The sequence below is a fragment of the Salmo salar genome, chromosome ssa27 (genome assembly GCF_905237065.1).
Source record: "Salmo salar chromosome ssa27, Ssal_v3.1, whole genome shotgun sequence".
NCBI lineage: Eukaryota > Metazoa > Chordata > Actinopteri > Salmoniformes > Salmonidae > Salmo > Salmo salar.
In genome coordinates, this window is record NC_059468.1 from 30,650,477 (window position 1) to 30,667,335 (window position 16,859).

General features: G+C 48.5%; 1 protein-coding gene across 7 annotated transcripts in view; it reads right to left on the bottom strand.

The window, feature by feature from the left end:
• Positions 1-16,859, bottom strand: part of ppp1r9a (protein phosphatase 1, regulatory subunit 9A) — a 126,556-nt gene that overhangs the window by 77,426 nt on the left and 32,271 nt on the right. For all 7 annotated transcript variants that reach the window (XM_045709835.1, XM_045709838.1, XM_045709837.1 and 4 more), the window contains exons 3-4: positions 5,063-5,195; positions 620-740 (exon numbers count right to left, since the gene is read on the bottom strand). In XM_045709835.1, coding sequence (XP_045565791.1) covers positions 620-740; positions 5,063-5,195 — 254 coding nt within the window. The remainder of the gene's footprint in view (positions 1-619; positions 741-5,062; positions 5,196-16,859) is intronic.

Genomic DNA, 16,859 nt, shown 5'->3' on the forward strand with positions numbered 1-16,859 from the left:
GTAATACACTGGTAGCCTGCTGTGGAGCTCTGATCTGAGTACGACTGTCTCTGGCCTAGCAGGTTTCACACACACACACACACACACACACACACACACACACACACACACACACACACACACACACACACACACACACACACACACACACACACACACACACACACACACACAGCTGTAACTGCAGGGTGTGATAACATCCCAGAGTCGTTCCTTCAGTTTCAGGCCATGTCTCTCTCCTGGCAGTAATCCCAGACTCCTGCTGCTAAATCTCTCTGGGCCATGGGGACTGGAGTGTGTGTGTCTGTGTGTGTCAAATCAAATCAAATGATATTGGTCACATACACGTGTTTAGCAGATGTTACTGCAGGTGTAGCGAAATGCTTGTGTTTCTAGCTCCAACAGTGAAGCAACATCTAACAAGTAATATCTGACAATTTCAAAACATATTCCTAATACACACAAATATAAGTAAAGGAATGGAATTAAGAATATATAAATATATGGATGAGCAATGTCAGAACGGCATAGTGTGCACTTGTCTGTGTGTGTGCACTTGTGTGTATGTCTGTATGTAGGGATTGAGGTGGCACCTACTCAGGAAGCAGAAAGCTCTTACCTGTCATCTCTCTCAGCCGCCCCGCCCTCAATAACAGTCTTGACAAAGATTCCCAGTTTCTCCAGACCAGCGTCAGCGCCCACTCCCATCCCTATGATGCTGATACCAAGGCCATCATCATCTGGCAGAGAGGAGACAGGAGTTATACAATGACAAGTGTCTGTGTATGTGTGTATACCCCGCAAACACTAGCTAACCCTTACTGTAACCTCATTTTTACATTTACATTTACATTAACCCTAACCCTGCAGACACTAGCTAACCCTTACCGTAACCCTGCAGACACTAGTTAACCCTAACCCTAACCCTGCAGACACTAGCTAACCCTAACCCTGCAGATACTAGATAACCCTAACCCTGCAGACACTAGATAAGCCTAACCCTAACCCTGCAGACACTAGCTAACCCTAACCCTAACCCTGCAGACACTAGATAACCCTAACCCTGCAGACACTAGATAACCCTAACCCTAACCCTGCAGACACTAGCTAACCCTAACCCTGCAGACACTAGATAACCCTAACCCTGCAGACACTAGCTAACCCTAACCCTGCAGACACTAGCTAACCCTAACCCTGCAGACACTAGCTAACCCTAACCCTAACCCTGCAGACACTAGCTAACCCTAACCCTAACCCTGCAGACACTAGCTAACCCTAACCCTGCAGACAATAGATAACCCTAACCCTGCAAACACTAGCTAACCCTAACCCTAACCCTGGAGACACTAGATAACCCTAACCCTGCAGACACTAGACAACCCTAACCCTGCAGACACTAGCTAACCCTAACCTTAACCCTGCAGACACTAGCTAACCCTAACCCTGCAGACACTAGCTAACCCTAACTCTGCAGACACTAGCTAACCACCTAACCCTGCAGACACTAGTTAACCCTAACCCTGCAGACACTAGCTAACCCTAACTCTGCAGACACTAGCTAACCCTAACCCTGCAGACACTAGCTAACCCTAACCCTGCAGACACTAGATAACCCTAACCCTGCAGACACTAGCTAACCCTAACCCTGCAGACACTAGCTAACCCTAACCCTGCAGACACTAGTTAACCCTAACCCTGCAGACACTAGCTAACCCTAACCCTGCAGACACTAGCTAACCCTAACCCTGCAGACACTAGCTAACCCTAACTCTGCAGACACTAGCTAACCCTAACTCTGCAGACACTAGATGACCCTAACCCTGCAGACACTAGCTAACCGAAACCCTGCAGACACTAGTTAACCCTAACTCTGCAGACACTATCTAACCCTAACCCTGCAGACACTAGCTAACCCTAACCCTGCAGACACTAGCTAACCCTAACCCTGCAGACACTAGCTAACCCTAACCCTGCAGACACTAGCTAACCCTAACCCTAACCCTGCAGACACTAGCTAACCCTAACCCTACAGACACTATCTAACCCTAACCCTGCAGACACTAGCTAACCCTAACTCTGCAGACACTAGATAGCCCTAACCCTGCAGACACTAGCTAACCCTAACCCTGCAGACACTAGCTAACCCTAACCCTAACCCTGCAGACACTAGCTAACCCTAACCCTGCAGACACTAGATAACCCTAACCCTGCAGACACTAGCTAACCCTAACCCTGCAGACACTAGCTAACCCTAACCCTGCAGACACTAGCTAACCCTAACCCTAACCCTGCAGACACTAGCTAACCCTAACCCTAACCCTGCAGACACTAGCTAACCCTAACCCTAACCCTGCAGACACTAGCTAACCCTAACCCTGCAGACAATAGATAACCCTAACCCTGCAAACACTAGCTAACCCTAACCCTAACCCTGGAGACACTAGATAACCCTAACCCTGCAGACACTGGCTAACCCTAACTCTGCAGACACTAGCTAACCCTAACCCTGCAGACACTAGCTAACCCTAACCCTGCAGACACTAGCTAACCCTAACTCTGCAGACACTAGCTAAACCTAACCCTGCAGACACTAGTTAACCCTAACCCTGCAGACACTAGCTAACCCTAACCCTGCAGACACTAGCTAACCCTAACCCTGCAGACACTAGCTAACCCTAACCCTGCAGACACTAGCTAACCCTAACCCTGCAGACACTAGCTAACCCTAACCCTGCAGACACTAGCTAACCCTAACCCTGCAGACACTAGCTAACCCTAACCCTGCAGACACTAGCTAACCCTAACCCTGCAGACACTAGCTAACCCTAACCCTGCAGACACTAGCTAACCCTAACCCTGCAGACACTAGCTAACCCTAACCCTGCAGACACTAGTTAACCCTAACTCTGCAGACACTAGCTAACCCTAACTCTGCAGACACTAGCTAACCCTAACCCTGCAGACACTAGTTAACCCTAACTCTGCAGACACTAGCTAACCCTAACTCTGCAGACACTAGATGACCCTAACTCTGCAGACACTAGCTAACCGAAACCCTGCAGACACTAGTTAACCCTAACTCTGCAGACACTATCTAACCCTAACCCTGCAGACACTAGCTAACCCTAACTCTGCAGACACTAGCTAACCCTAACCCTGCAGACACTAGCTAACCCTAACCCTGCAGACACTAGCTAACCCTAACCCTAACCCTGCAGACACTAACTAACCCTAACTCTACAGACACTATCTAACCCTAACCCTGCAGACACTAGCTAACCCTAACTCTGCAGACACTAGATAGCCCTAACCCTGCAGACACTAGTTAACCCTAACCCTGCAGACACTAGCTAACCCTAACCCTAACCCTGCAGACACTAGCCAACCCTAACCCTGCAGACACTAGCTAACCCTAACCCTGCAGACACTAGCTAACCCTAACTCTGCAGACACTAGCTAACCCTAACTCTGCAGACACTAGCTAACCCTAACCCTGCAGACACTAGCTAACCCTAACCCTGCAGACACTAGCTAACCCTAACCCTGCAGACACTAGCTAACCCTAACTCTGCAGACACTAGCTAACCCTAACCCTGCAGACACTAGTTAACCCTAACCCTGCAGACACTAGCTAACCCTAACCCTGCAGACACTAGCTAACCCTAACCCTACAGACACTAGCTAACCCTAACCCTGCAGACACTAGCTAACCCTAACCCTGCAGACACTAGCTAACCCTAACCCTGCAGACACTAGTTAACCCTAACTCTGCAGACACTAGCTAACCCTAACTCTGCAGACACTAGCTAACCCTAACCCTGCAGACACTAGCTAACCCTAACCCTGCAGACACTAGCTAACCCTAACCCTGCAGACACTAGCTAACCCTAACCCTGCAGACACTAGCTAACCCTAACCCTGCAGACACTAGCTAACCCTAACCCTGCAGACACTAGCTAACCCTAACCCTGCAGACACTAGCTAACCCTAACCCCACAGACACTAGCTAACCCTAACCCTGCAGACACTAGCTAACCCTAACCCTGCAGACACTAGCTAACCCTAACCCTGCAGACACTAGTTAACCCTAACCCTGCAGACACTAGCTAACCCTAACTCTGCAGACACTAGCTAACCCTAACCCTGCAGACACTAGTTAACCCTAACCCTGCAGACACTAGTTAACCCTAACTCTGCAGACACTAGATGACCCTAACTCTGCAGACACTAGCTAACCCAAACCCTGCAGACACTAGTTAACCCTAACTCTGCAGACACTATCTAACCCTAACCCTGCAGACACTAGCTAACCCTAACTCTGCAGACACTAGCTAACCCTAACCCTGCAGACACTAGCTAACCCTAACCCTGCAGACACTAGCTAACCCTAACCCTAACCCTGCAGACACTAACTAACCCTAACTCTACAGACACTATCTAACCCTAACCCTGCAGACACTAGATAACCCTAACTCTGCAGACACTAGATAGCCCTAACCCTGCAGACACTAGTTAACCCTAACCCTGCAGACACTAGCTAACCCTAACCCTAACCCTGCAGACACTAGCCAACCCTAACCCTGCAGACACTAGCTAACCCTAACCCTGCAGACACTAGCTAACCCTAACCCTGCAGACACTAGCTAACCCTAACCCTGCAGACACTAGCTAACCCTAACCCTGCAGACACTAGCTAACCCTAAATATCGCTTTGTATTTCCTCTTCAGTTTAATCTGGGAAATGTTTTATGCCAAACCCCAAATTGACCCCTAGCACTAACCACTATGCATTTGTGTAAAATGAAAGGACTGGACAGGTATAAACAATGTGGTATACGAATGCCCACAAAGCTAACCATATTTACCTACATGAAGTGCATATGGGGTAGGGAGTGAAGGGATAGTGCATATGGGGTAGGGAGTGAAGGGATAGTGCACATGGGGTAGGGAGTGACGGGATAGTGCATATGGGGTAGGGAGTGAAGGGATAGTGCATATGGAGTAAGGTTATATAGAATATGGTTATATGGGTCTATTTGGGATCGTCCCCAGGTCGTCCTACCTTTCTCCAGCTCTACAGGGAACAGCTCTAGTTTCTCCACCCTCTTCTCCAGCTCGTACTCTGCTGACGAGGCCACCGGGTCCACCTCCTCATTCCTCCTGTCATAGTCCTCGTTACAGTAGGTGTTGAACACCTGGAGACACACAAACACACACCCTGGTTAGTTACCACACTGAGCTCAATACTTACCGAGCTATTTTTGGGGAATCATGTTTTGTTATTGAGTAGTTAAGTCAATTACAGTAGTATGCGTCTAAGTATATTGTGCAGGACCATGCCTTTAGATGAGCGGTTCTACAAGTGTTTGAAATGTGTTCTTCAAGTAATACAGATGATATTCTCATCACGGCCAATGAATAGCTTTGGTGGATATGTACAACATACTGGTCTGCTGACAGTGAGTTTAAGAGCAGACAACACACAGTAGGCTACTACAGTTGTTTATACTTTAAATGGCATATATATTATTATAAACCAGGTGGTTCCAGCCCTGAATGCTGTTTGGCTGAAAGCCGTGGTATACCACGGGGATGACCCCAAAAATGATTTTACTGATCTAATAACGTTGGTAACCAGTTTATAACAGTAATAAGGCACCTCAAGGGTTTGTAGTATACGGCCAATATACCACGGCTAAGGGCGGTGTCCAGGCACTAAGATCAGGCCTTAGCTGTGGTATACTGGCCATATGACACACCCCCTTGGGCCTTATCACTTTAAATCAAATCAAATTGTATTTGTCACATGCTCCGAATACAACAGGTGTAGGAAGACCAGGTGGCGAATCGCATCTCTGCATGTCTGGCAGACATATCAGTGTGGATGACGGATCACCACCTCAAGCTGAACCTCGGCAAGACGGAGCTGCTCTTCCTCCCGGGGAAGGACTGCCCGTTCCATGATCTCGCCATCACGGTTGACAACTCCCTTGTGTCCTCCTCCCAGAGTGCTAAGAGCCTTGGCGTGACCCTGGACAACACCCTGTCGTTCTCCACCAACATCAAGGCGGTGACCCGATCCTGTAGGTTCATGCTCTACAACATTCGCAGAGTACGACCCTGCCTCACACAGGAAGCGGCGCAGGTCCTAATCCAGGCACTTGTCATCTCCCCGTCTGGATTACTGCAACTCGCTGTTGGCTGGGCTCCCTGCCTGTGCCATTAAACCCCTACAACTCATCCAGAACGCCGCAGCCCGTCTGGTGTTCAACCTTCCCAAGTTCTCTCCACGTCACCCCGCTCCTCCGCTCTCTCCACTGGCTTCCAGTCGAAGCTCGCATCCGCTACAAGACCATGGTGCTTGCCTACGGAGCTGTGAGGGGAACGGCACCTCCGTACCTTCAGGCTCTGATCAGGCCCTACACCCAAACAAGGGCACTCCGTTCATCCACCTCTGGCCTGCTCGCCTCCCTACCTCTGAGGAAGCACAGTTCCCGCTCAGCCCAGTCAAAACTGTTCGCTGCTCTGGCACCCCAATGGTGGAACAAGCTCCCTCACGACGCCAGGACAGCGGAGTCAATCACCACCTTCCGGAGACACCTGAAACCCCACCTCTTCAAGGAATACCTGGGATAGGATAAGGTAATCCTTCTAACCCCCCCCCCCCTTAAAAGATTTAGATGCACTATTGTAAAGTGGTTGTTCCACTGGATATTATAGGTGAATGCACCAGTTTGTAAGTCTAAATGACTAAAATGTAAAATGTAAAAAATGTAAGACCTTACCGTCTAATTCTTACTTTACAAGCCCTTAACCAACAATGCAGTACAAGAAATAGAGTTAAGAAAATATTTACTAAATAAACTAAAGTAAAAATAACATTTAAAAAAAAAAGTACATAACAATAACAAGGCTATATACATGGGGTACCGGTACCGTGTCAATGTGCGGGGGGTACAGGTTAGTCAACGTAATTTGTACATGTAGGTAGGGGTAAAGGGACTATGCTTAAAACCTGTTGGGGCTAGGGGGCAGTATTTGCACGGCCGGATAAAAAAAATGTACCCGATTTAAACTGGTTACTACTCTTGTCCAGAAACGAGAATATGCATATAATTAGTAGATTTGGATAGAAAACACTCTGAAGTTTCTAAAACTGTTTGAATGGTGTCTGTGAGTATAACAGAACTCATATGGCAGGCCAAAACCTGAGAAGATTCCATACAGGAATTGCCCTGTCTGACAATTTGTTGTCCTTCAGTTGCATCTCTATCGAAAATACTGCATCTCTGCTGTAACGTGACATTTTCTAAGGCATCCATTGGCTCTCAGAAGGCGCCAGAAAGTGTAATGGGATGTCTGCAGTCTCTGGGCGAAGTACAGCAGCTCTGTTTGTGAGTGGTCAGCCTGGGAACAGTGAGACTGAGAAGCGCGTTCATGAGAATTCAAAAAATGTTTCTTTCAGCCTTTGAATGAATACAACATCGCCCGGGTGGAATATTATCGCTATTATACGAGAAAAATAGCATAAACATTTATTTTAAACAGCGTTTGACATGCTTCGAAGTACGGTAATGGAATATTTAGATTTTTTTGTCACGAAATGCGCTCGCGCGTCACCCTTCGGATAGTTACCTGAACGCATAAAGAAAACGGCGGTATTTGGATATAACTATGGATTATTTGGAACCAAAACAACATTTGCTGTTGAAGTAGAAGTCCTGGGAGTGCATTCTGACGAAGAAGAGCAAAGGTAATCCAATTTTTCTTATAGTAAATCTGAGTTTGGTGAGGGCCAAACTTGGTGGGTGTCAAATTAGCTAGCCGTGATGGCCGGGCTATGTACTCAGAATATTGCAAAATGTGCTTTCGCCGAAAAGCTATTTTAAAATCTGACACCGCGATTGCATAAAGGAGTTCTGTATCTATAATTCTTAAAATAATTGTTATGTATTTTGTGAACGTTAATCATGAGTAATTTAGTAAATTCACCGGAAGTTTGCGGTGGGTATGCTAGTTCTGAACATCACATGCTAATGTAAAAAGATGGTTTTTGATATAAATATGAACTTGATTGAACAAAACATGCATGTATTGTATAACATAATGTCCTAGGAGTGTCATCTGATGAAGATCATCAAAGGTTAGTGCTGCATTTAGCTGTGGTTTTGGTTTTTGTGACATATATGCTTGCTTTGAAAATGGCTGTGTGATTATTTTTGGTAGGGTACTCTCCTGACATAATCTAATGTTTTTCTTTCGCTGTAAAGCCTTTTTGAAATCGGACAATGTGGTTAGACTAACGAGAGTCTTGTCTTTAAAATGGTGTAAAATAGTAATATGTTTGAGAAATTTAAGTTATAGCATTTTTGAGGTATTTGTATTTCGTGCCACGCGATTCCACTGGCTGTTGACTAACCTCGCCCAGGGAGGTTAATAATATTATTATGATAATTACTGTTGCTCCCCATCTTCATTACCACATCATCACAATGGAGGAAATATGAGGTCCTTAGAGACAGGAGAAAAGAGGGTGAGTTGTGGCCCTTTCTCTGAGCGTGGGTCACTTCCTCTCCCCTTCAGCCTGAGTGATTCTGCTGCTCACTCTGATGTGAAGGGGCTGACGCACGGACATGTACACTCCTGTCACTGACCAAGCACCACATCCCAGACGGATACAGGCCAACGCACACCTGGGTGACGAACGCACACCTGGGTGACGAACGCACACCTGGGTGACGAACGCACAATGGGTGACGAACGCACAACTGGGTGACGAACGCACAACTGGGTGACGAACGCACAACTGGGTGATGAACGCACAACTGGGTGACGAACGCACAACTGGGTGACGAACGCACAACTGGGTGATGAGCGCACACCTGGTGACACGCAACTGTGACGAGACTGGGTGACGAACGCACAACTGGGTGATGAACGCACAACTGGGTGACGAACGCACAACTGGGTGACGAACGCACAACTGGGTGATGAGCGCACACCTGAGTGACGAACGCACAACTGGGTGACGAACGCACAACTGGGTGACAAACACACAACTGGGTGACAAACACACACCTGGGTGACGAACGTACACCTGGGTGACGAACACACACCTGGGTGATGAGCGCACACCTGAGTGACGAACGCACACCTGGGTGACAAACACACAACTGGGTGACAAACACACACCTGGGTGACGAACTTACACCTGGGTGACGAACTTACACCTGACTGACAAACGTACACCTGGGTGATGAACGCACAATGGATGATGAATGCACAACTGGGTGACAAACGCACAACTGGGTGACGAGCGCACACCTGGGTGACGAACACACACCTGGGTGACGAACACACAGCTGGGTGACGAACATACACCTGGGTGACGAACGCAGAACTGGGTGACGAACGCACACCTGGGTGACGAACGCACAATGGGTGACGAACGCACAATGGGTGACGAACGCACAATGGATGATGAATGCACACCTGGGTGACGAACGCACAACTGGGTGACGAACACACACCTGGGTGACGAACGTACACCTGGGTGACGAACATACACCTGGGTGACGAACACACACCTGGATGACGAACACACAACTGGGTGACGAACACACACCTGGGTGATGAACATACACCTGGGTGACGAACATACACCTGGGTGACGAACGTACACCTGGGCCCATAAAGCGTCTCAGAGTAATAGTGGTGATCTAGGATCTGTTAATTGTTGTCATTTGTTTGCAGGGGACCAGGTGACATTTAACACAAGGCAGTGTTAGGTTTCGTCCCAAAAGGCACCCTTTTCCATATATAGTGCACTACTTTTGATCAGGGCCCATAAGGCTCTGGTCAAAAGTAGTGCACTATGTAGGGAATAGGGTGCCATTTGGGACGAAACATGATTCCCCGTAGGATAAAGTCTGAGTATATCTGAAAGACTAATACAATAAATAGGTGATGTCAGCTCCACATAGGATATAGTCCATGACAGACTATAGAAAGACTGTAATGTCCACACACTCTCTCCTGCTTCCAGTACGCAAACAGAGAGATGACATGACATCTGTATCATCACTTCTATTGCCCTAGCTCCTGTCCAATGTTTGGCCTGTAAAATGTTTGGCCTGTAAAATGTTTGGCCTGTAAAATGCTTTGCCTGTAAAATGTTTGGTCTTTAAAATGCTTGGCCTGGAAAATGCTTGGCCTGTAAAATGCTTTGCCTGTAAAATGTTTGGCCTGTAAAATGTTTGGCCTGTAAAATGCTTTGCCTGTAAAATGCTTGGATGTGCACAAATGGGCTATTCTTTCCATCATTTTAAACCATTACAACAAGCACACAACAGTTCACTGGCAGGATGAGACCAAACCAAAGATAGAGACAGAGTGAGAGAGTCTGTACCTATTATTTTCCTATTCATCTCCTGTGTATGGATGTGTGTACATTAGCCTAAATGTTCTCTTTCCATCCTTTTAGACCAATACACTGGCAGGATAAGACCAAACTAAAGATGGAGAGAGCACTGTAGAAGTACCGCTGTAGACGGGACCGCAGTGGGGAAGATGGAAGATGTTACTCGCCGTACACCGTCAGGGACAGCCCTAAGAACAACACCAGCTACATAAAGAAAAATCTAACCACAGGACTAGGGCAGAGAGTCAAAGCGTATCAAAATACGAGGACATCTCTGTCTCTATGTTATAACACTGTAATAACTTCTACATCTACGTCCTGGTCCTAACAGTGTTCAGCCACGACCCACACTTTAAAGGACAAACCAATCTGCTTAATTTCCAATGTAACATATTACAGACACATTAGCGACCAAGTGACGTGATGACAAAGTTACTATAGTGACGTGACAAAGACCTACGGGGAAACAACAATCACACTTAGGAACGACAAACAGCGACAAGTATAGTTCTGTACTTTAACATTGGATCTGTACCAAAAGCCTGACACTTCCTCTCCTCCTCAACAAGACAAGCCTCTCAGAGCTGATTGTGTGTGTGTGTGTGTGTGTGTGTGTGTGTGTGTGTGTGTGTGTGTGTGTGTGTGTGTGTGTGTGTGTGTGTGTGCTGGGGGAAAACAGAAACAGCAGGGCTCCTAACAACTTTCCTAGTTGACTGTATTGCTCTTTTCATCTTCCCTCGCTCTATCAGTCCGGCTTCCTCTTCCTCCGCTCTCTCGCTGCTATCCATCTATCTTTTATCCACCCAGGATCCTCCGCTCTCTTGCTGCTATCCATCTATCTTTATCCACACCCAGGATCCTCCTCTCTCTCAATGCTATCCATCTATCTTTATTAACACCCAGGATCCTCTTCTCTCTCACTGCTATCCATCTATCTTTCATCCACCCAGGATCCTCCTCTCTCTCACTGCTATCCATCTATCTTTATCCACACCCAGGATCCTCCGCTCTCTCGCTGCTATCCATCTATCTTTATCCACACCCAGGATCCTCCTCTCTCTCACTGCTATCCATCTATCTTTATCCACACCCAGGATCCTCTTCTCTCTCACTGCTATCCATCTATCTTTATCCACACCCAGGATCCTCTTCTCTCTCACTGCTATCCATCTATCTTTCATCCACCCAGGATCCTCCGCTCTCTTGCTGCTATCCATCTATCTTTATCCACACCCAGGATCCTCTTCTCTCTCGCTGCTATCCATCTATCTTTATCCACACCCAGGATCCTCCGCTCTCTTGCTGCTATCCATCTATCTTTATCCACACCCAGGATCCTCCGCTCTCTTGCTGCTATCCATCTATCTTTATCCACACCCAGGATCCTCTTCTCTCTCACTGCTATCCATCTATCTTTCATCCACCCAGGATCCTCCTCTCTCTCACTGCTATCCATCTATCTTTATCCACACCCAGGATCCTCTTCTCTCTCACTGCTATCCATCTATCTTTATCCACACCCAGGATCCTCCTCTCTCTCACTGCTATCCATCTATCTTTCTCCACACCCATGATCCTCCTCTCTCTTGCTGCTATCCATCTATCTTTCATCCACACCCAGGATCGTCCTCTCTCTCACTGCTATCCATCTATCTTTATCCACACCCATGATCCTCCGCTCTCTCACTGCTATCCATCTATCTTTATCCACACCCAGGATCCTCTTCTCTCTCGCTGCTATCCATCTATCTTTATCCACACCCAGGATCCTCCTCTCTCTCACTGCTATCCATCTATCTTTCATCCACCCAGAATCCTCCTCTCTCTCACTGCTATCCATCTATCTTTATCCACACCCAGGATCGTCCTCTCTCTCACTGCTATCCATCTATCTTTATCCACACCCAGGATCCTCTTCTCTCTCACTGCTATCCATCTATCTTTCATCCACCCAGAATCCTCCTCTCTCTCACTGCTATCCATCTATCTTTATCCACACCCAGGATCGTCCTCTCTCTCACTGCTATCCATCTATCTTTCGTCCATACCCATGATCCTCCGCTCTCTTGCTGCTATCCATCTATCTTTCATCCATACCCATGATCCTCCTCTCTCTCACTGCTATCCATCTATCTTTATCCACACCCAGGATCCTCCTCTCTCTCACTGCTATCCATCTATCTTTCATCCATACCCATGATCCTCCGCTCTCTTGCTGCTATCCATCTATCTTTCATCCATACCCATGATCCTCCGCTCTCTTGCTGCTATCCATCTATCTTTCATCCACCCAGGATCCTCCTCTCTCTCACTGCTATCCATCTATCTTTCATCCATACCCATGATCCTCCGCTCTCTTGCTGCTATCCATCTATCTTTCATCCATACCCATGATCCTCCTCTCTCTCACTGCTATCCATCTATCTTTATCCACACACAGGATCCTCCTCTCTCTCACTGCTATCCATCTATCTTTATCCACACCCAGGATCCTCTTCTCTCTCACTGCTATCCATCTATCTTTATCCACACCCAGGATCCTCTTCTCTCTCACTGCTATCCATCTATCTTTATCCACACCCAGGATCCTCCTCTCTCTCACTGCTATCCATCTATCTTTCATCCACCCAGAATCCTCCGCTCTCTTGCTGCTATCCATCTATCTTTATCCACACCCAGGATCCTCCTCTCTCTCACTGCTATCCATCTATCTTTATCCACACCCAGGATCCTCTTCTCTCTCACTGCTATCTATCTATCTTTATCCACACCCAGGACCCTCCTCTCAATAGAGCGGTCAGTTGACAGCCAGCACAATGCAGTGGATTTCTCTTTCCATCTAAATCAGCCTTCTTTTACCGCGGCTATAGCTAGCCTGTACTCTGTAATGGTGCAGAGACAAAACACAATGGACAGTTTTCAATATAGATGTTACTGCTGCTGCTGGGTTCTAAGTGCAGAGTGCTGTTATGCACCTGCATCCCAAACGGCACCCTATTCCCTATGCAGTGCACAACTTTTGACCTGGGCCCATATGGCTCTGGTCAAATGTAGGGAATAGGGTGTCATTAAGACACAGCCGAAGTCCAGGGTTTCCAGGCTTGTTAGTGCTGGGCTGGTGGTGCTGGAGGATGGTTTGTTAGTGCTGGGCTGCTGGTGTTGGAGGATGGTTTGTTAGTGCTGGGCTGCTGGTGCTGGAGGATGGTTTGTTAGTGCTGGGCTGCTGGTGGTGCTGGAGGATGGTTTGTTAGTGCTGGGCTGCTGGTGTGTTGGTGGATGGTTTGTTAGTGCTGGGCTGCTGGTGCTGGAGGATGGTTTGTTAGTGCTGGGCTGCTGGTGGTGCTGGAGGATGGTTCGTTAGTGCTGGGCTGCTGGTGCTGGGGAATGGTTTGTTAGTGCTGGGCTGCTGGTGGTGCTGGAGGATGGTTTGTTAGTGCTGGGCTGCTGGTGGTGCTGGAGGATGGTTTGTTAGTGCTGGGCTGCTGGTGGTGTTGGTGGATGGTTTGTTAGTGCTGGGCTGCTGGTGCTGGAGGATGGTTTGTTAGTGCTGGGCTGCTGGTGGTGCTGGAGGATGGTTTGTTAGTGCTGGGCTGCTGGTGTTGCTGGGGGATGGTTTGTTAGTGCTGGGCTGCTGGTGGTGCTGGAGGATGGTTTGTTAGTGCTGGGCTGCTGGTGTCTGGAGGATGGTTTGTTAGTGCTGGGCTGCTGGTGGTGCTGGAGGATGGTTTGCTAGTGCTGGGCTGCTGGTGGTGCTGGAGGATGGTTTGTTAGTGCTGGGCTGCTGGTGGTGCTGGAGGATGGTTTGTTAGTTCTGGGCTGCTGGTGGTGCTGGAGGATGGTTTGTTAGTGCTGGGCTGCTGGTGGTGCTGGAGGATGGTTTGTTAGTGCTGGGCTGCTGGTGGTGCTGGAGGATGGTTTGTTAGTGCTGGGCTGCTGGTGGTGCTGGAGGATGGTTTGTTAGTGCTGGGCTGCTGGTGGTGCTGGAGGATGGTTTGTTAGTGCTGGGCTGCTGGTGGTGCTGGAGGATGGTTTGTTAGTGCTGGGCTGCTGGTGTCTGGAGGATGGTTTGTTAGTGCTGGGCTGCTGGTGGTGCTGGAGGATGGTTTGTTAGTGCTGGGCTGCTGGTGGTGCTGGAGGATGGTTTGTTAGTGCTGGGCTGCTGGTGGTGCTGGAGGATGGTTCGTTAGTGCTGGGCTGCTGGTGCTGGAGGATGGTTTGTTAGTGCTGGGCTGCTGGTGCTGGAGGATGGTTTGTTAGTGCTGGGCTGCTGGTGGTGCTGGAGGATGGTTTGTTAGTGCTGGGCTGCTGGTGGTGCTGGAGGATGGTTTGTTAGTGCTGGGCTGCTGGTGGTGCTGGAGGATGGTTTGTTAGTGCTGGGCTGCTGGTGTTGCTGGAGGATGGTTTGTTAGTTCTGGGCTGCTGGTGTGTGCTGGAGGATGGTTTGTTAGTGCTGGGCTGCTGGTGGTGCTGGAGGATGGTTTGTTAGTGCTGGGCTGCTGCTGTGCTGGAGGATGGTTTGTTAGTGCTGGGCTGCTGCTGTGTTGGAGGATGGTTTGTTAGTGCTGGGCTGCTGGTGGTGCTGGAGGATGGTTTGTTAGTGCTGGTGGTGCTGGAGGATGGTTTGTTAGTGCTGGGCTGCTGGTGGTGCTGGAGGATGGTTTGTTAGTGCTGGTGTTGCTGGAGGATGGTTTGTTAGTGCTGGGCTGCTGGTGTTTGTTTTTAGTGCTGGTTAGGATGGTTTGTTAGTGCTGGGCTGCTGGTGGTGCTGGAGGATGGTTTGTTAGTGCTGGGCTGCTGGTGGTGCTGGAGGATGGTTTGTTAGTTCTGGGCTGCTGGTGGTGCTGGAGGATGGTTTGTTAGTGCTGGGCTGCTGGTGCTGGAGGATGGTTTGTTAGTTCTGGGCTGCTGGTGCTGGAGGATGGTTTGTGTCATTTAGAAAATGAAATATGAATTTCATCTACTGCTGATGTATCCTCCAACTTTATATAATATATCCTATCTCACTTCTTCTGGTGTGTGTGCAGGTGTGTGTGGCAGATGTGTGTGTGCCGACTGTGTTTCGATGTGTGTATTTAAGTATGTGTGTCTGTGTGAGCCTGTTTAAGGTGGAAGGAAGCTCCTCCAGGACAGCCAACAAATTAACCCTCCATCACAAATCCCCCACTCCTCCACTCTCTCTCAATCTTACTGTCATGCCTCTATTCCCCCTCCACTTCTCCTCTATTCTAGTCACAGAGAGAGAGAGAGAGAGAGAGAGAGAGAGAGAGAGAGAGAGAGAGAGAGAGAGAGAGAGAGAGAGAGAGAGAGAGAGAGAGAGAGAGAGAGAGAGAGAGAGAGAGAGAGAGAGAGAGAGAGAGAGAGAGAGAGAGAGAGAGAGAGAGAGAGAGAGAGAGAGAGAGAGAGAGAGAGAGAGAGAGAGAGAGAGAGAGAGAGAGAGAGAGAGAGAGAGAGAGAGAGAGAGAGAGAGAGAGGGTGTTGGAGTCTGGCCTGCTCAGTATTCATCTGATTGACTACAGTGGGCCCGGCCAACAGCCCCTGAGCCAATTTGTGTCTGACTGCCTTTCCTCCAAGGCATGCCTTAGGGGGCAGCAGGCAGCATGGGAGGAGGACGGGAGGAAGGAAGGGGTTATCAGAGGGAAGAAGGAGAGAAGGAGAGAGAGGGGGAGGAGAGGAACAGACTGGGTTCTGTTCTGTTAGCTCTGGGGCCATTTGAGTTGGTGGCCAAGATTGCACTGCATGACGCAGGCCAGCCAACGCCGCTGATCACATTAAATGGCCCTTTGGAGTGGCGGTGCCAGAGACCACATTGTGCCACCCAGACACCTTGCCACCCTGCCAGCGGACGACTGATCCAGCCAGGCAAGACCCAGACCAGGCTGAGGCTGCGTCCCAAATGGCATCCTATTCCCTTTATAGTGTAATACTTTTCACCAGGGACCATAGACCCCTTTTCCCCAGGTACACTAGTCCTATGGGCCCTGGTCAAAAGTAGTGCACTAGCCCCTCAGGCCCATGGTACACACCCAGAATGACTTGCAGTAGCAGATTAACCGTGGCAACGCAACGCACCGTGTCCCTGTCTGTTCCTGATCTGCTGTAGTGCTGAAGCGACAAGGACAGCTCAGCACATTAGCATTCCATTACAGCTATCTGTGGCCAGACACACACACACACACACACACACACACACACACACCGCGTCACCACGCTAGCGCTAGTGCTGACTAGTGATGAAATGGAGGGAGGCTGAGGGGACACTGCATTAGAAACAGTAAAAGTGTGTTTTATAGTGCCTTCGGAAAGTATTCAGACCCCTTGACTTTTTCTACATTTTGTTATGTTACAGCCTCATCCTAAAATGTATTACATTTATTGTTTTTCCTCAAGAATCTATACACAATACCCCATCATGACAAAGTGAAAACAGGTTTTAAGACAT